This window comes from Aptenodytes patagonicus, chromosome 2, assembly GCF_965638725.1.
Source record: "Aptenodytes patagonicus chromosome 2, bAptPat1.pri.cur, whole genome shotgun sequence".
Lineage (NCBI taxonomy): Eukaryota > Metazoa > Chordata > Aves > Sphenisciformes > Spheniscidae > Aptenodytes > Aptenodytes patagonicus.
This window is the reverse complement of record NC_134950.1, coordinates 162,321,572-162,344,857: the sequence shown is the minus strand read 5'-3', so window position 1 is coordinate 162,344,857 and position 23,286 is coordinate 162,321,572. Positions and strand designations below refer to the sequence as shown.

The window sequence follows — 23,286 nt, the reverse complement described above, 5'->3', positions numbered from 1 at the left end:
AAACAACAGGATTTAGCCATCTTCCTGTATTTGGTATTTCAGCTCCTGAAATACCCGGGTTGGGGAGGGAAGTTAGTGTATGCAATATTTCCTCAAGCCAGCACTAACATAAAAAAAAAATACTAACACTAGCAGGTTAGCTAGTGTTAGATGAGCCCATTCCGCTTCTGGAAGAGGAGGAAAAGACAGAGAAAGGAAAACAGCCTAGAACATTCTTAGAAAAGTCAAGGAAAGTCACATGCATGAAGCAGCCAATTGCTCTTTGTTTCTACCTTATTCCTTTCTAATTTAGACTGTAAATTCTTTAAGAAAAAGGGCCATCTTGTCTTTACTGCACAGCAGTGGGCACACGTGAGCACCTGAAGCAGCATCAGCTGCCGCAGAGACACATGGGCGAGCAGGAGAGACCTGGTGGGACAGACGAGGGCTGCAGCCCCCTTCGCACTCGTCACTCCTGGTGACACACTGGAGACAGTGTCACTCCACGGCACCCGCTCACGTGTTCATCCCGTTAAGCACACGGCTGCACGAGCTCCCGTCTGCACAGCGACGGCCGTGCCTCCACGGTACTCGGGGTGGTACTTTGGAACCAGACAAGGAAAACAGCTTGTCAAATCCTTTAATTTCCATGACACTAAAACAGTCAACAGGGTAAAAGGTATCAGAGGAACAGGGCCAGAGATAAACATCACATTACAGACAGTAAACAAAGCTTCCTATGAATGCAAAAAACTGTTACTGGTATGGTAACCAATACTATTATTTTTTAGCTTAAATTGATAAGTATGTGTGCTTTACGCCTAGAAATCCCACAATATTACAGTTCTGCCACTGCATTTAATATCGTGCTAGCAACACAGAATAAAGCCAAGAAACGGCTAACTTAAAACACTTAGTTTACATCTACTTTTTGGTCTTGTGTGGTATCTAGTTGAAGATGGAAGCATTTATGTGCTTTTTGCCTCATAAGAAGTGAGGCAGATGTTAATGTTACTAAGATCAGCTGTATATACCTTGAAGGTATAGACCACCTGACTCTACATGAGTCAAAATACTAGGAATGTATCGTCAATATCCATTAATGAATTACCAGTTGCTTGTATTTAAGTGACCATACGCTTCTGTGAAAAGTATATAGCGACCTGTATCTTACACGTACTATATTTGTAGCATTGCGTCTGTAAAGAAGTTTTGCATAAGCACGTCATTTTCAAGGCCAAAGGCGTATTTTAATGTGGACAGTGTCACAATATAAACAGCCGCTTTTAAAACAAAACACTGTCAGTCGTTGCACAGGGTAGTTCTGAATTTCTCATCCACCTTGGAAACCACGCAGCATCTTAACCATCCTCCATATTTCAGTGTAAAATCTTCACTAACGCAGCCTTAACCCATACACCTCTGACTGCAGAATCCAGCAGAAGGGGTGGGGACAGGCAAGGCTGTAACATTTGTTTTGAAAGAGAGTTTTAAAGTCTTGCCTGAAACTTGTGTGCTTGTCAGCAGGAACTGTCTCTGCTCGATTTAAATAATTGCCCAACTCGCGTTCAGAAACCACACACACGTTATAAGCCCATCTTTTTTTATGCTCTTGGGTCACTGATGCCAGGACAAACATCTCTCCAAAAGCGTGAAGAGCAAGACCTATGCTGGTTCACACTCCCTAGATTTATTTCTTAAATTCCTTTCTTCAGTTTCACAGAGTGTATTTAAATAACCGCCTTAAAGTTGTAATAGAAATATTTTAGTAAAGCTAACTAGCCTCACACACCACAATTCACCAGCCCCATTAAGACACGAGGATGATTTTGGTCACACAATCACTTGCATGGACAAGTGGATACATTTCAGTTATTTTTAACTATAATGCTAACACATAAGGCTACAAGCTCTGAGAATACCTGAATGACACCCCTAATAATAAATCTCCCAGTATTTTAAATGTAAACACATTTTAAAACAACTTTTAATTACAGCTCCCTGTTCTTGGTTACAGAACTTCGACTCGGATAAAGATTTCTCACTAAAATGTCAGCATTAAACTCCAACAACAGAAAAGATGCTTGTAAACCTTAGTGAAATCAAGCGATTTTACTTTGTCTTCCAAGACTCGGTACAACACATCAATAGTCAGTTTAATAAGCCTTGAATTTTTACTAATCATACACAAAAAAAAAAAGTAACTCTAGCATCTTATTTACTACAGCAATATTTACATTATGCCCCAGTTCAAGTCAGAAAAGGCAGCCGCAAAATAAACCTGAGAAATCCTCATGTATACTGGAGCTTGATTTTTGAAGCACTCTGGGGGGCGGGGGGGAGCTCACACTCACACACAGAGCAGTAAGGTCTACAGCCCAGAGCAGTCATCTCAGGAGAACAGCCAAAAAGTTTCTGACACAAGGTTTATCTCATCTCGGAACCACACTGCAGAGCTAGTTGTCACCGCCTGATCACGTGTAAGACCTCAAACTGCAGACAGACATACTTGTTTTACAGAAATGGGAAATAAACAGGAACGTTATCTGACTTGCTACATAACGGGCAGACACTGAAGGTGTCCCCATTCCGAGCTGTTTGAAGATTACTTGTGGTAGAGCGGGACAGAAGTGCAACTGGATTTTGAATACTGACTTGGGGTTTGGTTGGTGGGTTTTTTTCTTTACTATAAACTGCTTGAAGGATTCCTAAGGCTGGAGTAATGCTAAGAAAAAGGACGTTACCACCCACCGGTGCCATCCTGAATCTAAGGCCTCTGAGCAGTTAAACTGTAACGCCGCAGAAATTCAAACTACCAAGATTGAACACACAAGTTTTACTTACCAAGCCACCTATGTCATCTCTATAAGCTTAGAATTTAATTTACGATATCTACACATATAGGCCTATATACATGTTCACGTGTACATTAAAAAACAGGCTAGTGAAGGATACTGGATTATGGCACTGAACAGAAATCCTGGTAACTGTAGTATAAAGTCAGAGAAATAATTTACTTCAAATTAAAAGAAGATTGTAAAAAACTGCAATTGCAGCCTCCTAGGCCTGTGCTACTTGCATTGATTACAAGTACTGCTTATACACAGTAGTTCATAAAGAATTTTACAGGGATATACTTGGTAGGGTAAGTGACCTCCATGGCACAATAGCTTACAGAACAGTAAGAGCTGTGACTGGGGGTCTACACAGCTTTTTACAAAGCATACTAGGCTCAGATTTAACACTTAAGTTAATCTTCATCTTGTACTTCGCTCTATTTGATAAGACATTGTCTGACTACCAGTAAAGCAACCCGGCATTTATAGCTAAAAACAGAAAGCTGAAAATGCTGGCCTTCCAAGAAAGCTTCGTGACATTAGACTATGAACAGCCTGCTGTATCCAGCATGAAAGGAACTGTGATCTCTACCAGTTACTTTCATTTTTAACACGTTCTTAGTGGAACTGTTTATCTACTGTCGAGGATACCTACTCCAGGTAGTTTACATTTCCAGTAAGGGTCATATAGGGCTTCAAGTGTATCTTTTTTTCTTCTTCTTTTTTTTTTTTTTAACCAAGTCCCGAAGTTATTCTTTATAGCTGCGTCTATATAACACAGGAGGTACTGTGCATTCAAATGGCAGCAGGTTTATATCTAAAGATATGAGACTGTCAACAAATAAAAAGGAATGCATTATTCTCTTCAGCTTCCAGTCTTCAAGGCACCTCCTGCATTAACTTACTGGGAAATAAACAAGCAGACCAAAAGTTCACTGGAAAGAGAAGAATCTGATATACCTAACTTCCTCAGAAGCACACAGCATCAAAAAATGAGACAAGGTTGGACCCAAATTGTCAACAAATAAAATCAATATAAAAATGCTGATGAGATGACAGGAATGCCATGAGGTTGATGTTTTCAGCTCTGTTGATTGCAGGTGATTGTTAATCACAGTGTTTTCTGATGCCCATTTGCAGACGGCTTTGTCTCCGAGTCTCTTGGATTGTTTGACAGATGAAGTTTATCTAATCCTGCAAAACATTACACAGTAAGGAAAAACTGAGATTCTCCCATGTTTCATGCATACAGCTATTCAAAAGAACACATACAAACCAAATTCTACTTTGTGATTACGGACTTCGCATTTGCTGAAGACCAGAATTGACATTGTAGCTCAGGTAAGAATTACTTCTGGGAAATTCCCTCAGTTGCGTTTTAAGTGAAGAAAGTGGACAAGTGCGGAAGCAAGAGAAGCCTAACTTCACATTGCTTAAATCATAGACTTTGATGTTAAAGAACAGAGGAAGACTTGCAAACCTTTACTCTGTCAACCTACAAAGACCAAAATAATTACCTAAAATATTTCCTTTAAACTATAGCATCTTTCCGCAAAGCATCCATTGCTGATCTTAAGATCATTGGTGATGACCACATCACCTCTCTAAACTGTTTATATGTCTAATAATATTTTTAGGCCTACGTTATTACTAATTTGTTTATCTCCATTTCCAGCCATTTGTTCTTATTGCATAGTTCTCTATGAGTGCTAATTAAAGTCTCCCATCCTGTCCCAGGCTAGTTAAACTACTCTTTTTTGGGGAGAGGTGGGGAAGGATGGTAAGTTTAACCGTATTTTATTCACAAGAGGCATGATGTCAGTCCTTCCTTGCTTGCTTGCTACAGTTTCTCTCTGAGGTCTCTTACAAAGTCTGTAAAATTAAGGATCAAAAATGGAAAGAGCTTCTTATTCATTTAGTGTAGACCATATCGAACGTTTTACTGAAGTGCCATGATGTACCAAGTTAAATTTCTTGCATAACTGGTATTCGAAAATTGACTGCACTATTAAAAACCCAACATCTACTCATTATTGTATGATTTGTAAGTCCCAATACGACACGAGTTCTTTTCGTCACAGGCCTGCAGCAGGAATTTACCTTCCGCTAATTAGCTATGATGTTCCACCAACCTCTAGTCCTCAGTGTCACAGTTTTCAGCATGGGGGAGAAATGAGCACATGAATTTTGGTTCTCATTCTTTGAATTCCATGTGACAGTTTTTAAACAGACATTGTTTGTTATGCACAGCGTTGAAAGCAAACCCAGTTTGTGCCAGGAACCTGTGCTCTTCAGGATTTATAACTCCCCGCTTGTGTCAAATGCAAACCTCTTACTTTACTTCTCCATTTTGATCACAATATTTACACAAAATCACACAATATGTGAGAGCAAGAGGCCAAAAAAATCCCTAAAAAATCCTCTAGAATGATGCCATCCAATGACCATTATCCTGCTACGCCTGCATTTTGAAGTTTGTTAATCTGCTTTCAACACACGTTTTATTAAACACTGTATGTTTAATACAGTAAAGTGCCATGAATTTTCAAGATAAATCTTTTACACCATTTGCTTTCAGACGGAAACTTTAAAGTTTTACCAGACCTGTGGCTATAAGCCCATGCTGACTGATGTTAATTTATTTCCTTCAGAGCTCTGCAACAGCCATTACATTATACAAAGTAATCCCTTTACAGTTAATACAGTTGCACAAAAAATAGGATTATGCAAGTCAACTGAAAGAGATGAATCAAGGTCTTCTCATAAAATGACCTTAACTAAGAGCTGGGGGATAATGTCAAATACCCCATACTCGCATCATGTATCTGTCTCAATCAACAGTGGAACTTCTCTGAAAATATTTTTAGCATTAAAAAAAAAAAAAAAATCAATGGACAGATTTACACACCCCTGGCCCACTAATCTGTTCCCCTGGAGCTTCAAAACTTAGCATCAAAAAATCACAGAATGGCTTGTTTTAATCCTACACTCTCAGTCATTTCATACTTCCCTATTTAGGTCTGATTTTAACTTAATTGCCACCAGCAGAGGTACTCTCTAGGAAGTGCTTGGATTTTGTTTACCAGGGTCACAACTCTGGAAAGCAGTAATCAGTGAAAACTAATGTAAGTACCTTTTAGTACACTGCAAACTGAATCTGCAGTTATAAACAAACACTGAAGTTTCACCATCAGTCCTCTCAATTTAAGTAAATACTACTCTAGGGCTCTAAAGAGGCAGGAGCCTCATCAATTAGTAAAGATAAGAGGTAGTAACAACACAATTGCTAATTATGTACATTTTATCCTCTTAGTATCAAATATGTTTCAAGCCTTTCTTCTATGGCCAAGAAACATGAATGCACAATTTGACCAAAATTTTGGTTATCTCAAGTACAGGTTCCACTCAGCCAGTTTCTAAGATTCTGTATATTCTGTACAAAGATTTTCTGCACATGTAGTGCTCAAAAAAAAGCATCACAACAAAGCAGCTAAGACTTCCACTAAACTATTTTTAGGGAACTAGTAAGTTGCTTTAAACAAAAAAGAAAAAAGCCAACCCACACACAAGTTGAAGTTTTATTTTGGAGTAATTGCTCAGTAGCAATGAGAATGTTTCTGTGCTCTCTGAAGGGTGAAAATCTAACTGCGGATCAAGAAGTACACAGACGTATCGCCATGATCAACATTGTACCTTAGCTCTCGACTCCAAAAAATAACACAAAAGCTATGCATTCTCACCTTAACTTACAGAAACTTCCACCAAAAAAATGCTTCCTGTGAGTTGTAACAGAACTTTGACAGTAGCACATCAAGGCATCAATGCTGGAGAAAGGAAACATTCAAGTACAAACTGAATTCAGTGCTCTATTACCTAATGCCTTCAGGAGCTCTTCTCGCACAGCGGAAGTGAACTTTCTGACCAGACATAATGTTGTCATGATAGCAAAGAGCAAGTTGTAAGATAATACAATATAGAAGTTTCCCAGCCAGTTAAACCTTCCGAAGTCTCCAAGCAGATCAAATCTGGTGATTCCTGTTAAAATTGCATTTAAGATTTACGTCAAAATCTTGATTACATCTTTTAAGAAACACAAAAATTTCATTCTATTACTTTTTACACATGGAAGCAAAATTCCTTCAGACAACACGCTACGAAACACATGGTTAAACACACAAGACAATGTTCTCAAGGTCATTTTCCACTTCATTGACCACTATAAAACTAAGACACTTATCAAAATGTTTCTTAAGATTCCTAGTAAAACGTTTGAATAATCTGAGTTGAAGTAAATTGTCTATTCTAGAAGAATTCTGCTTTTATAACGTCAATAAATATAACTAGGAAAAAATCAGCGTTAGTATGAAAACTGAAATATCAGTTTCTACAAAATCTTTATCTGTTCCAGAAAAGGATGAAATGCACCGTGGGCTTTCTTATTAAAAAATACAGGTAGCAAAAAGCCTGTCCACGAGAGGCACAACATCCTACAAGTAAACACTAAGCCTTTGCAAGTGTTTTTTTCAGAGCCACTGCTTTTGAAACCAAAGTTTAAAGACATCTTTCCAACTGCTGTTTTCTCCTCGATCTACCCACCACTGTAGCCACAGAGCATTTGCACAGAAGGAAAAGAGTTTGGCTGAAAGATAGTGCTGACAGGTCTTCTTCACCGTGGACCTCATAACACTGACACTTGGGCTTTGTGCTGATCAAAGGCTAGTCAATCACTAAAGCTAAGGGAGCACAATTTCTCTGAAACATGGAAGTGTCTACAGGCGACAGGGTCCATCCCAGAAGGCAGAAGAGAAAGAACCACAGGTTGTGCCTTTGCCAGGTGTACGTCGAGTACTGCACTGAATAAAGGGCAGGATATTGAGATGATACCCAGGTAACAGTTGTCTAGGATTGATGAGCCGTTATATTCCCAAAAAACTTTTGGCACAGATGATGTCATAGCGATGTGCACTCTCACAGTTGAGACCCGCAGTGCAAAGGAAGCTTACCTCGCCCCAGAACTAAAACAGCAGCAGAAAACTAGGCAATCAGAAAATAACCCTGGCTCTGAAGTTCCTGAAAGCGAGTTTTCTATCATCTTATTTTGAAAGGATTTGGCGGCTTTTAAGAACTATGACTTCAACAGTGTTAATAAATGAAGAGAGACAGAATTAAAGGTCAGTTACCTTCCTTTCAAGGGTAAAACTGGCACTTACAAATCTCATCGTACCTTGATACCCAAGACTTACAGCCAGCTATCACAATGTTAAAAGATACACACGCTTCTTGTACTCAGCATCAGTCATTTAAACAAAAAATATGGGAATCAAATTTGGTATCTAAGGAAAACATGCCAAAATGAAGAAAATGAAAATAAGGAGACATTTCAAAGGATAAAGAAAAAAAAAAAAATCACTGAAGGTGATCAAAATAGCAAGAGAGGCAGGGAGAAATGTCAAAAAAGCACAGAAGGTCTTAGCACAAGAAGAAGAAATTGGCTGACTGAATTAACCGGTGAACAGATGAAGGACAATAAACACAGAGTTGCTTTTGCACTTGAAGGCAAACAGTGCCCTTAACATTTTCAAAGCAGCAGAGTGTTTCAGTCAGACTGTAGAGCGACAGGAAAATTGAGAAAGTCAGGTTTGAACATATAGGCTTCCAGATGTTTAAAGGAAAAGAAACGAAACAGGTAGAGCACTGGGTAAAGAGTTCCCTGGAAAAGAAATAATACTCTTAACACAAAGAGGTTCAGAAGAATAGCTAGCAATAGAGCAGGCGTTATAAGGACAAACAAGAATGAAGCCTGACACTTCTGTTAGAGTAGGTGGGAAAAATATTGTCCATAAATTACACTCATTTTCCTGTTACAAATAAAAAAAAGTCACTGCTCATCAGAAAAGATCTGACACAGTATCATTTTGTAAAATTGTGGGAGAAAACGGTTAAAAAGCTTTTGATGACTTTCTTACAGAAGAAGTATCTACTCAGCCCACAGAGAAAAAAATTCCTCAAGACTGCAGTTTGAAAAACTACTCAGTAACTGAACAGAAAGCTGCATCTCCAGTGGACATAAATATATGTCCAAGAAAGTTGGTGACAATTTACCAAATAAACTATTAAAGAATTATTCCGGTTAAAAACAAATAAATACTATGTTTTTAGACTGCACATACAAATAAGTTGCAAATCACTATTTACTTGAGCCATAATACTCAAGAGTAGAATTCTAGGAAAACTTTTGTATATTAGAACATTCAATTTTGTTTGCAATTGTTTCTGTATTCTTGACTATTGAGTGCCCTGTCCCCAATTTGTTTCTCAGCGGTTAGCAATATGGTGTCGGTAGGAAACATTTCTGAAGAAGGATAACTAAAAGGCTGAAGAGTTCTGGAAAAAATTAGTTAACTTATTTTAGTAAAATAACTTATTTTAGTAAAAACTTTCCTGGAGTTCTAAAAGAATAACAGATTAGAGACATCCATCACCTACATATCTAATGAGAATGCTATGAAACATGTAAAAAAGTCTCTTATTTCCATTTTTAAAACTTGAAAAAGGTCAGTACACGTATTAGATAACTTTTGCTTTTTTACCTTTCCCATAACGATAAAGTCTAGTCTCTCCTGTATAGTCTAGAAACTCACTTTTTTAATAAAGTGAGAAGACTATGAATCTGCTTAACATTTATTTCTTTTCATCTATTCAGTGCCACAGGGCGGCAGCATGTAGTGCAACACATGTTGATATTTTTGCAAAGCACCACATGACTCACTGTACTCTAATACACTCTATTAATCCTGTTTGGACAGCTGTGACTGTGCGTTTGTTAGCTGTGTGTTAATTGTTCCATCTTTTTTCTGCTTTTATTTATCTCTATGGCAAACTATTCAGGAATTTCATTTGTTAGTCTTTTTTTTTAAGTGAGTTTTACCATTAATCTGTTTCTTATGAGACAACAATGCACCCAGCACGTATACTTACTTCCACAGAACTCGTTTATTATCAACTGTTAATCTCCTAGATCATTAATAATAATTCTTTTTTTTTAAACAAATGATGAATGCAGTAATTTAGTGGACACAATACTAATGTTAAAATTCTATTCTAAAACACTAGTTTTTCAGCATAACATCTCGCTGCAAGTGCTAGAACTGTTTTACTTAGATCTTTATCGTACTGGCTATATTCTAAAACTGCACTACTTTAAATACTTGAATTATTCTTTTGCATTTTTGTGAAGTTTTTACTAGATTTTTAAAACATGAGCTCTAGAATGTGTATTTTAAGATTCAACCCTCCAATATGTAATACAGGGTTTTTTGTTTGCTATAGAAATGATCTAGTAAATCTAATAAAACTCATCATCTGTAGGTATACACAGAATGAAAATATACAGTATAGCTTAGCAGAAAATATTAACTACTCGATTTGACAGTATTCTGGTTGAAAAGAAAATAATCTACAGAACTATGGGGTACACATTACTGGTCTGTGGGCCTGAGCTTAAACTCCTAAGCCTGTACTTAAGACTCATACAGCCCGAGGTGAAGATTTTTGTTTTGTTCTGTTTAATGTTCCCAATGAAATTCACAGTAGCTGCAAGTATTCTGCACTACTTACATATGTAATAGCCTTGCAATCTAACTTCAAGAATCCAAGTTGAAGATGACGTAGTTAAACAAAGTGAAGATACAAAACATCTTGTCTTTCCAACTGGTTAAAATAGTTTTTCCACTTCAAATGCTACTACCAGTTCTTAACAATAAAATCAGAACTTCTTCAGTTCTACTATGCTGGATTCCAAATTTTTATATTTGAAAACTGAAGTAACAAAGAATGCAAGCAGATTATTTTAGGGAAAATGAAAGTAGCCTGGTATGATTGCTGATAAACTTAATAAATGAAGATTCATTAACTGTTTTTAAAAAGACATTTGCACTCAACGTTATTTCAAGTTTTATGCCTGAAATCCCCAAATGTTTTTTTTTTCCCACAAAAACCGAGCACTGTAATTTCACAGTGAACATGAAACTATTTTATACTGCCCTAAACAAGCAGTCTCCATACCTAACCTTCTCACCATCTCCTGTTTTAATAAGTTTAAAATCTGACCTGCCTTTTTAAAAGAATGTATTCTCTAGAAAACACTTAGCATCTTTTTTTAGAATGTATGCTCAACAGCTCATGTTGGTATAGAAAAGGCGACCACACATACATGCTCTTTCTATTGAAAGCAATGGCAAATTAAATACATACCACGAAAGGTACAGCTACAGGCTGTTCTTTTTTCCTTTTTTTTTTTTTAACTCAATTAAACATCCTTTATTACAATGTTTTATACTTCCATTTCACTTACCCAGTGTTCTTGACATCACTGGCAAGGCAGAGCTCAGCACCAAGATTGAGACACAGTTTCCAATGATCTGTTTGAAAACAACAAACAGCATTTAAATGATAAATGGGATTGCTGAAGGGGGAAAGAAAGAAAAAAAAAAAAAAGAAAAACAGCGGTCAAGATGAAAAAGAAGAATTCCTAAAAATTACATTCTTCGAACTGAACCTAAAGCAATTTACAATAACATATTGTTAGTCTGGCTTACTTTTGTCACACTCCTCCATATGGTGTTACACAAGATGAAGATGATCCAAGAGACAAGTTAAAAGAAAAATCAAATATGTAATCATTTGCTTTTAATCAAAGTGTTATGCGCACTTAGATTCAAAATAATTCAAAACTACCATGTTGCAAAGCGTCACCGGTTTACTTAATTCCTGCAAACTTTTAATAAAAGAACCATTCCATGGGCTTAGAATAGACGACTGATACATCAGCTTAAGCTTTGTATGTAACTGCTTGCAGGATTAGCATTATTTAAAAAATTACAACAAAGAGCTTCCTTTCAATTGAATGCCTGTTGACTACTTTAAATAGTACGAAAAAATTCACAGCTGTTAGATTTTACTCTAGTTTTTGTGAAGCCTCTTTAAAGAGTAATTGAAACTTTCTCTCACAAGGGATCACTTTCTTCAGTTCTAATTCTATCAGAATCCAAAAGAAAAAAAAAAAAACAGAAAACTTCTTGAAAGTAGGTAGACATTTGTGCACTCACTATTTACTTCTACACTATTCCTGGTGTACTGTAAACAACCAATAGAAAACATTAAGAACATTCCAACTCCCTACTACCTATCTACTGTAACCATTCTGTGTTTTTACCTACTTTCTCACTTCCAACAATTTATGGTAAAAATGTATTTATCCATTACTTTAAAAAAAAAAAACACACAAACAAACAATGAAACACATTGAAAAATAATTAAATTCAACATTTGTTCCTTGGTTACTGATTGCCTCCCCTTGTCAGCTGTGGGAATATTTTGCCAAAATCCTAGGCATGTTCCTCCGCATTAGGTAACAGCATTTGTTATTCTGAAGCCAGTGCTAAATTGTAGAAAGTCAAATTAGCCTCAGACTGCAAAATGTTGCTGAATAGACCTCCTCAGTCTTAGTTTAATTATTCAAATTTGAATTACTTTGTCTGTATTACTTCTAGCAACCAAGTTCTTCAGATTTCAAACAAGCTCCCTGAAGTACAGTTAGCACAATCAAAGTTACTCATTAGCAATACGTTTCCTTTGAAAAAAGTTCTTTCACTAGCTTTTCTATAGCTAGTTAACAAGCTCTGCTATTCCCAGCTTTTTACAAGTGAATGGATGCCATCCAAACTAAACAGAGCACATCCTTTTTCCCACTCATTCAGCATTTTGAAAATCTTCCAGTTTGTGTTTACGCAGCTTACAAACAAATACTGATCACTGCAAATGAGCCATTCAGGGCAATTACTAACTAAAAGAGCCAGTTTGTCTTGGGTGGCAAGAAAGAGAGGAGGGGGCCAACACCATCACAGACTTTACCTTACCTTTGTCATAGTTGTGTCATCCTTCCTGGGAGTGAAATTTTCAAAAAAACGAAGACTGTAGAAGCCGACGACAGAGGATACCATAAGATAGCTGTGAGAATCAAGGAAAAAGGAACCTCCAAGGAATGCAAGATTCACTCAAGTTCTCAGCAGTCTCCTAAAAGTCTTAAGAACCAAGGAAAAAAAAAAAAAAAAAAAAAAAAAAAACACACTTCGAGTGCTTGAGAAGAACTGGCCTATCTCTTTCTTCTTTCCAGGCAAGCGTCTTAGTAAATTACCAGTGTCCCAGAAAACTAGACAGAATACTTGTTAACAGACAGAATTCTTAAAGAAAGGATACAAAATCAAAATGATTTCAAGTGCTGCTCCCACAAAACCAAAGGTGGATAGGGAGGCATTTCCTATTCCAGGCCCCTACAAGGAGAAAAATACTTCGCATAATTTAATAAGATACATGCAACTGTTCATAAACTTCTACGAGGACCAAAAAAACTAACGTCTTACATGAAATACAGCCTTTTCCCAATTCAGTATTTAAGGGGCATTCTGATGTTCTAACCTACAAGTCTCCCATCCTATGCAATTGCATCAGCTAGCTTTCAAACTTGAGTGAAATGTATTACTAAAACAGAAGGTATAATGATTCACATTTTAGGCATGCTGCATCTACCCACCATGCTGCATTTTAGACGTACTCCATTACTTTGGAAACTAAAATAAGAGGTCTCAAAAGACGACACTTGTAGTTGTTCGCAATACCACAGGCAGAGTGGCCATCACCACAACACACAACCTTTTATAGCTCTGCAAGCTCATATACAGCTATACACAGGGGAAAGCATTACCAAGTTAATAAAAAAACCCTCATGATTAAAGATGCTACTACTCAATGTGCTGTTCTTTACTTCCTTGAAGTATTTTTATAATAAAGGAGGAAAAAAATGTCATGTTTTCTAAGAGGAACACAAACCAAGACAGGCTTTTCATATTGGTTTTTAACATAGTTTCTTAAATGGAACATTTCTAGTCCGTATAAAAGTAGGAGATGTGAGTAAAATGCAAACTCCAGATCACTGATTTACTTTACTGAATCCCTGAATCTTCATAAAGATTCTGGACTAGTTTTATTAAGAACTCACTATAACATGACATGTAATAAATGTTTTATGAAACCTAGAAGTGAAGTCAAGGTTGAGGCTCATTAGTTTCAATGTTATTAAAGCAGAAGTTCTCACTTGCACTTTTGTAAGGGTTCCAAAGCTTTACTAAAGTTATAAAAAAATCGTAAGAGAAATTTACTTTACCCCTGATCCCTTTGGCATTGCAGTCTCATCAACCAAGAGGTAAAGAATGTTGAGAGCAACTAAGAGGACTGAGATGGACTATAAAGAAGTAGAAACAGTCTTGTTATTTAAAAGTATTCCACATTTTAAAAATGTATACATTTATCCTCACCAGATTTCATAATGTTAAGTTCTTTTAAAGTGGTCAAGAAAAGAATATCAAGTTCATTCCTTAAACATACATCACTCAAAAATTTTAAAACTATTCCCCCAAATGACCAAACAATTCTTCATACTTTTTGTTGGGGAAAAAGAAGGAAAAAAAAAAAAGAGTAAAAATTCTTACCGTCTCAATCAGTAGCAATATCATAACAGCTGGATAGACTAAATTCCTTTCCCAAGCAGAAGCTTTTTTCCGCCGTTCTGTTCAGAAGAGAAAAACAGAAGCTTAATACCGTAGATCACCTTAGAATAAAACAAGTGAAAATCATTCAGCTATCTATAAGCTTGTTATAACTATAGGTAACAAAAGTAATCTTATCTTGAACCGACACCAACCAGTTTCATAAAAATATCCACCCTGAAGAGCTGTACACAAAGCAATGCCAAAAATACGAAGCCTCTTTAGAGAAACGCTGGGGAGACAGAGAGAAGCAGATTTTTCTTTCTTGTTTATAGGCATGCTTCACCATAACATTTTTTCCCCTGGCATACAGCTGTTCTGCAAAGTTTAAAATATACTGAATTTAAAAATATGCTCTTTACATGAGCATATGTACGTATATTTTAGTACAACCCAAAGGGACAGAAGGGAATTTCAAATATCTAAACAGTATTTTCCTCTTATATAAGGCAAGAAAGACAAGACTACCTCACTGGACATCACTAGTATGTCTAAAAAGAAAACCCAACAACTTTTTCTTACCACAGTCTTAGTTTTGCATATAACACACTGATAAATGCAAAATCCTGCAAGCCTTTGAGTAAGGAAGGAGGTTCCTGTTGAGTGGCTGCCATTACCAGAAGTATCACTTTTCAGTTTTAAAAGACACAAACCTGCTAAGAATTATTTTACTGTTCTTAAACACAATTTGACTTTTATAGAAATAATTCAAAAACGTAGAGGAAAGTAAGGTCTTGGATTATCCCAAATAATCATAAGCATATCATTATATATGAAAAGACCATGCTATTGAGCTTCAATGCAAGGAAGTCGAGAGTGTTACAATTTCTCTAAAATTATGTTAAAAATAAGATCCAAATCAGACTCCCTACTTAAATTTGTTTGTTAGAGGGGCGCAATGGTTCCGTGTACTGTATTTGTAGAAACGATGACAATTTGAAAGGACTGCAAATGCACAAATTTGGTTAAGAACAAACTGGAATCAATCAAATGACTGCTACAAGCTAAACAACGTCTTAAGGTCATTTATTAAACTACAATCCACATGGAACAGCAGAAAAAAGTTCATTACCTAGATTCGTTTTCTTGCTTTTCACTTTTTCAAGCTCCTGTTCCAACTCTACCGTCTGGTATTCCACCGTGGAAGATACACCTTTCAAAACAGAAGGCAGTATTTTCTTTTGGATGAGACTAACTATAGTACTGTAAGACACACTGTGACAATTCAGATTTAGGAAGCATCACATTAACACTTGTGACTTTAAACTGCAGCGTTTCTTTGAGACTCTTCAACTACTTTTCAAAAAGCAGAGGCTTAGTCAAGAACCCTCTGATTCTGTCTAAGCAGAAGAGTTCAACACATCAGAGGTTTCACAGTGTGACCTTCTGTGATCCCTGCCTATTCTGTTGACCAGCTGCTGCAAGAACTAAGAGAACAGCTACTGCAGAACTGTCACACAGGTCCAAAAACCAGTTATGGTGTGGCAGCCTGACATAGGATGTCTCAAATGCCTCATTCTTGTATTTCTATATGATTCGTATATCAAGATGTAAAGAATCTCTGGATGCCCTTCAAGGGCATTATTATTTAGCAACTTAAAACAAAGTGGACCTTTGCCTCCAAAATAAGTAAGCTGGTGGCCAAACCTCCAGTTTCAGCTTCTGCTCCTCCCTTCCTTTCCGCAGTCCTTTTTACTCCGCAAACTCAGTTTCCATACTGCTGACCTGCTTGTTGACATATCTTCTGCTCGTATCAGTTTGCCTGACTTGGTCGGTCTCTCTATGCCGCAGAGCTCCCTCTGACAACCACAATCAGATCTTCCTCGCAACCACCCATGAGACCATATTCTTTCACTTTCCTTTTTACAGTTTACAGCATGTGCATGTCAGTGTTGTGCAACTCTCTCCTCAAGCTCTCTCCTCTACACCAGCTGAAAACTGACAACCATAATGTTAATTCCTCTCTCCCTTGCTAATTTTCTGTCTAAAAGTTGCTCAGCAACTCTTCCTCCTACCCCTACACGGGCTCTAGGAGACCCAGCCCATTTCCCCTCTCCATTCTTTTTCTCTTCAACCTCCCATTCTCTTCCAACCACCCATCTTTTCCAGTGCAAGCACACTGTGGTTTCTCTCCTTGATTCCAGTTGCTCTACTGCACAGTGTTCGAGCAACGATGCAGCTCTGAAATGCTGACCAGAGATCTGCTATTTCAGTTCTGATCCCATAATTTCCACTTTAACTTTTACTCTTTGCAATCACAAACCGGAAATATTCTTCCCGGGATGAGTTAGAAACACTCTCCACTCATCTTTGCCCCACTTTCATCTCTTTTATTTCTGAATAACCTCAGCCGAAAATAAGTTAAGAGGGCTCATATTATCCCTGTCTATTCCAGGCCAGTCTCACTCTGCAGAAACACTCTGTGGCAGTGACAGTTCAGGGTCTTAATAAACCCTAAGTCCTTTCTGTTATCTTCTTTCCTGATTTACATTGACACCCTTCACCTGTTGGCCATCCCCTACCCTCAGCCTCACCTTTGATTGCGGGCTAACCTGTAATAGCACCATGCTCCAGATACTTTTTTTTTAAACACTCTCTAATAAATTTCTATGAGATTAATAGTCTTGTCCAGGCTTTTATCTCATATCTTGATCATTTGCCTAAAAAAACTAAATAGCACTTAGGTTGCTGGTACACTAACACTACTTTATAGTCCAGTCTCATTATTTCTTTATTTTCTGTTGTCTGCTCATCCATCCAGCAATCTCAGTATAAGATAAGAAGGTAAATTTCTCATCCCATCCAGCCCCCACATTCTCCATATTCCAGCACAGTGAGGTCCTACCTGAAAACCAAGATATACAAGTGAATTTCCTGGACTTTTTTTTTTTTTTTTTTTTTTTTAACTTTTACTCTTTTTATTTCAGAGTATTAATACCGATTTGTTCAATGCAGTCAAATTATCAATGAGGCATCCAACTGCTTCAAAAATTAATTTTTGAATGTTTAATTACCTGCTTCTTTCACACACATTTTTGCATATAACACATAACCTCTGTGCTATGGCTAAATATTTATCTTTGATATCAGTGATATAATGTGTATGTGGTAATATTTACAGTGGCTTCAAATATAAAAGTATCTCAAATCCCTGGACTAAGCAGTAAGACCTACAAATGCTGTTTTGTAGCAACTTCTATTGACTTGAAGTACCTGCAATATGAATGTCAGTTTAATTTCTCAGTGTTTTTTAAATAAGTAATCATAATATGGGGGGGTTTAGAAAAAGGGGTTTTTTTGGAAAAAAAAAAAACAAACCACAAATCTCATTATCATTATAAAAATAAGCTTTTGTGCTGATGCATTCCCTCTGAAAAAGTCTAAAACGTTTTATGGAATGACTAATTACTATGAGTTGAGAAAAAAGGATAGCTACAGAGCTCAGTGGAAAAAGTCTCAAGAACTTTAATGGAAGCAGTTGAAAAAGTAAGAAAACTCAAGTTAGCATCTGACATTTTCTTCTTCTCCATAACTGATTTAGGGGTCTCTGAGGAAAAGCTTTATTCAAGATATATGTTGTTTCCTCCCCTCAATATAGAAATCCAGAGCTCAACACACTGATATTCATGGGAGTCTTTCCAACAAAGTCAGCGTGATCACATTAGGTACCTAAGAGGCACTTCAGTAGAAATTCTGAATCATATTTAAGTGCTGTTGTAGTTCCTCCTTAAAAATAGTAGCAAACAACAGGTTGCTATACAAAAGGATATTTTACGAGAGGGGAAGGCAAAGTTTCAGATCAGTCAAAAGAGTATTTGAAAAGGATGCAGCTAAATTCTTAAAAGCTCTATAACATTAGCTTTGTTTCAAACACGCACAAAGTTCAATGTCAGCGCTGTCTAGCCAATAAATCAAATTGGTAGACGAGACTTGTTTGGACTAGCAATGAAAAGTTAGAAGGGATTCTCCAAGAAAGCCACAAAGCAGCTCATTTAAGGTCAATTTAACGGTATTATTCTGTTTTTCTTCCAGCCCCGACATAAGATTTCAGTACCTCAAAGGAAATTGTAAGAGTATCTATTTGCATTCCCCCTAGGTGATTGGCAGTTCAACACCAATTAGTTCAAAATTACACTGTTACTAGCGTGCAATAAAAACAACACCTTTCATCTTTCTTACCTATGTAAGGATACCTTCAGAGCCAATAACTTTGATCAAGTAAGTATTTTTGATCCTACCCCACCCGTCTCTTTGGATTCAGGAAAACTAATAGCTGAAGGCAACTTTTTTCTTTTAATATAAAAAAGTCCCAGCTTTATTCTTCGACTGTAGGAGTGATGTGGGTACTGAAATATAATACACTGGAAACAAACATTTTCCCAAAGCCCAGTATCTCTTCAATAGATAAAAATACTAGGCTAGATAACACGATCAAACTTTCCCCTCCCTCCTCCTCTGATTTTCAGTTATACACTGTAGACATCTGAGAAGGAAGAAAATTAGTTTCCGCAAAGAAGATATGCAGTTTCACAGTTAGATTTATTTTCAAATACGAAGAGCTTTACAGAATGCTCTATCAATTGCATCACCGCCGCAACAGTTACATCTATATGAATCAAGAAGGGCACCAGCTCACACAGCTAAACTCTTTTCATCCTCTGAAAACAGAGGCTTTACCCAGCCTATTCAGCGGGAACAGTGATTCATGTTACCCCCTTCCTATGTCCAGGCATTGTCTGAGGAAATATCAATTAGGACAGGGCAAAGCAGCGTTAGGAGTGTGATAGCAATTATTCCACCAAGAAAAAAGAAAAATCAGCACTGACAATCACCAAGTATTGCTTGAGCCTGTGCTCTGGTCCTCTGCAGCTTTACTAAAAATTCAACTCTTTGGTTAGACATCTAAATGGAGTATATATTTCAGAACACTTTACTGCAAAACTCTCCAGCAGGGTTACTTAAGCACATATATTTCCACTACCACAACTGTGGAAGAGTTGCAATAGCCATGGCACGGGAAGCGCGTAGCCTAACATGTCTGCTCCAATACAGCAACAAAAATACTTACACAACCTGTGTGTTAAGTCACCGATTATGGCCTCTAACATCACAGCACTACATTTATTGATGTAATTAGCACCACACCTCCATTTGTACACATTTTTTAAAAATGCAACAAACATGATAAACGTGAGTCTTCAGAGTTCTGACAAAAATGTTATGGGTTTTTCTGGTGTAATTTGTATGTATTAAGAAGACTTCTGGCAGAGATGAAGCTTTCCATGCTTGCCACATAAGTGAGAACCATTCTTAAAATTACTTAAATAATTACTCACAAAAATCTTGCACAGTATCTTCTTGTGCATATAACATATTGCCCTCCACATACATGCTCTATCCAAGTTTAGATTTTTATTTACTTTTCAGCTTAAGTCCGTTAATTTTCTCTGTACACCAAACTATGGGTTTTCAAGCATTCCTTCAGATGGCGGTGTCAGTACCATTCCCTCAGCACGTCAAACAGAAGAATTCAGTTCCCTCTCCTGTCAAAGGACATTTAAGCCCCACATCTTTCACCTCTCAAGAGCAGGCTGGTGAGAGCTCTGTGGAACATGGGCGGGTTGCAGTTCCACTTTACGTTGAATCCTAACCGATCCACTGAAAGAGAATCCAGTCTTTCGGCTAGTGGTTAGGGAAGCCACCTGCACATGTCCTAAATCCAGATCCAATTAAATAGATGCCTACAAACAGACTAGGTCCACCTCACAAGTGATATTACTAAATTGCAATATAAGCAACTGTCACAGACTTCTACGCAGAAAAGCAGCAGACAATCATCACCTAAATAATCACATTCTCCACCAGAATAGTGGAAACCACTCTGCACTACTTCTAATAGATACCTGAATAACTATTGGGTCATTTTTCTGTATCACTTTTCTTGTACATAAGCACGATCACCATGACAACATAAAATATTCAGTAACAAATATTTTACAGTTGCTAGCTAACATCAAACACACAGAACAATTATAATTATCCCATCACAGCTTCAAAGACATTCACTGTGTGCACCTTTTGCGTGTCTGTATGTGTATGCATATATATACCTGTGTCAGTATAAAAACCTAAGCTTCCAAAACAGCAAAGGTGAACATTACTTTCAAACTGAAACCATGGCTGATTTCAGCACAAAGAAGTCACTACTCCTCCACAAATTTTAAATACCAGAATAAAGATGACAACCACGATCTACTGTTATCAAGGGTACTTTCGCTGACCAAGCAACTTCGAAAGAAGACTTACTGAGACTTGAAAGAAGAAAAGATTGAGATACATGACAGAAGACTGAAGAGTAAGACAGAAAGGCAGGAAATGAGGAAAATTAGGGCTAAAATAAGTCATAAGACAACACAACAATGGATGTGTCATGACATGAATATTCTTTGGTTTTCCAACCTGAAGCAATTGTATAAATTGTGGATGGATGGCTTATCCATGCAGTTAAAAGCAATTCAGAAAATAATTTGTACAACACGATTTCCAGGTTTATAAAATTGATATATTTTCCATTATTGGTACCTGCCATGCTACAATACTCCCTCTCTCAGAAGCCAAAGCTTCATACTGCTTTTGAAATATTTCAAAACAAACATCTTATCAAGAAGTGCAAAATTGTAATACTATACAAACGTTTTAGACTTCTTGTATTATTATTCATTGTAATTATTCATTACTAGAATTATTAAAATTATTAAATTCACCAAATAGCTCCTAGAATATAAAGGACTGCTCTGATGTTTAATGAATTATTACTTAAGATTCTAAATAATAATGAACTAAAACAGAAAAAACCCTCCAAACAAAAAACAAAACTCGTAATACAGGAAGTTGAGCCTCTTGCTATTCTAAGTTAAGTTCACTGTTCTTCAGACAAGGCTAAAATACAGTCATTTACTATTATTTTGCAGTAAGGACGGTGGGTCTGGTCAACTACTCAATTTACTTTCTCAGTCTCAGAATATTCACATATTAGAGCTGATGAACATGTTAAAAAACAACACAAAGCAAACCACACACACACAAAAGCCAATCTTGAACAACACAGTGAGCAATAAAATGTAAGCCTATATAATGCTTGTTACCTACTAAGATGTTGAAATTTTCTATTTTGAGAGAAGAGGCTATGTAACAGTGAGATCAATACTCGTGACCAGAACCACTCTACTCTAAATACTGTATTTAAAGCAGTATCAGAACAAGCATACCATTAAGCCTCCTCTGAATTGCTTCTTCCTCTAACGTGATGATATACATCTGCTCATCTAGGTCTTCAAGGATCTGTATTTGGGAACAGAAACATGAACTGACTGAGTATCAGTCTCACTTGTTTTTCCTGACTGCACTAGTCAGGTTTGTTTTGTTTTAGTAACCTGTATTTTAAATATATAGTCTACAAATTTACAATACTGACACAAAGAAGAACTCCATGAAAGATTCCATTCTGTTACAGATCTATTTCTTTACTGCAAGCAAACTTTCTGTTAAGTTCTCATTTCAGATTAAAGTTCTTATGTTCAGTTTCCATCTAAAGAGACTTAGGGAACAGGGGAAGGGACAGTACATCTGACCTATATTCAAATCATTCAAATAATTTCTTGGGAAAAAATTAACAACCTATCAACCTTCATACTTAATTTGATTTAAACAAAAATAACCGCAGATTTTGAAAAAGTATATTAAGTGACTTTTCACATAAGCCAACATTTCAAGCAAATACAAATTGATATTGGGAGCTAAAACCAAATAAATGAAGTCTGTCTACCTTACTATTAGCTCCTTCGAGTTTAAAGCTTACAGATAGCAAACCACTATATATTTACTTTGTATTTTCAGGGTTGAACTGACTAATGAAAAGGAATGCAAGACTTAAGTGCACCCAAATTTTAGTAAACACAAACTAGGAAACATGACAGCAGAGTCACTAGAGCACTTGCACATGGTACAAACTTCTCCCTTCCCTCACAGCATTCAGTACAAGAACAGTAGAGTATCTACATATAACAAGTTCTTACAGATGCCAACTACCTACATTTCACCCATCTAAGTGTACACCCAGGTACCCTTCTTGTCATCCAGCCTTACTTTGGTCTTGTATCCTTTGCTCCTGAATTCAGAACAAGTCCACACTTTTCAGGCATTTGCGAAACAGACATAATAGGCAATACTGGCAATAAATATTAATACCAGTAGCAGTTATATAAATTAGAAAATCAGAGGAAGTCTATACTATTAAAAAAAAAAACAACCTTTTTCTGTGGAAAACATAGGCTTTTGTGCTATCCAAAAAATTTTAAGCAAGTACATAGGTATTGACTATCGAAACTCTGATGCACTGAAGAGAGAATTATGTAGAAGTGCAAGCATTCTAAAAAAAAGTACCCTAATGCCATTCTACCTTCTAACAGGTAGCACACGAGGACAGATTTGTGTAACACTTACTGTTGGCTTCACCAGCAACTGACCCATTACTGTAAACATCCGTGAAAGTCCCACCGGCGTGCATACTGCAGAGGAAGAAAGATTATGCAAAACAGTGATTTGTAAGCCAAAGACCAATTTTTATTTGGATGTTCAATGTGCTGTTCTACATATAACCCAGTATGGTTTTGAAGAGAACTACAAGAGCTTCAAACTCCAATACGAACTTTAAAACACACTGCTATCATATGAATTCTGAACAAGACAAGCATCTCTCACCTCCAAGAGCATAACTGTGAATTTTTTTTTGTCAACAAGGAACACCATATAATCAGATATCTTAAACTTGCTCAAGTAATTATTTATTCAAAGCACATGGCACCAGA

General features: G+C 36.8%; 1 protein-coding gene across 2 annotated transcripts in view; it reads right to left on the bottom strand.

Annotated features, from left to right (window-relative positions):
- Positions 1-602: 602 nt before the first annotated feature.
- Positions 603-23,286, bottom strand: part of LMBR1 (limb development membrane protein 1) — a 74,651-nt gene continuing 51,967 nt past the window's right edge. For both annotated transcript variants that reach the window (XM_076331920.1, XM_076331921.1), the window contains 10 exons: positions 22,922-22,986; positions 21,688-21,760; positions 15,492-15,572; positions 14,363-14,439; positions 14,038-14,115; positions 13,074-13,147; positions 12,734-12,824; positions 11,170-11,236; positions 6,690-6,851; positions 603-4,010 (listed from right to left, as the gene is read on the bottom strand). In XM_076331920.1, the coding sequence (XP_076188035.1) occupies positions 3,928-4,010; positions 6,690-6,851; positions 11,170-11,236; positions 12,734-12,824; positions 13,074-13,147; positions 14,038-14,115; positions 14,363-14,439; positions 15,492-15,572; positions 21,688-21,760; positions 22,922-22,986 (851 nt within the window). In that variant the 3' untranslated portion in view covers positions 603-3,927. The remainder of the gene's footprint in view (positions 4,011-6,689; positions 6,852-11,169; positions 11,237-12,733; positions 12,825-13,073; positions 13,148-14,037; positions 14,116-14,362; positions 14,440-15,491; positions 15,573-21,687; positions 21,761-22,921; positions 22,987-23,286) is intronic.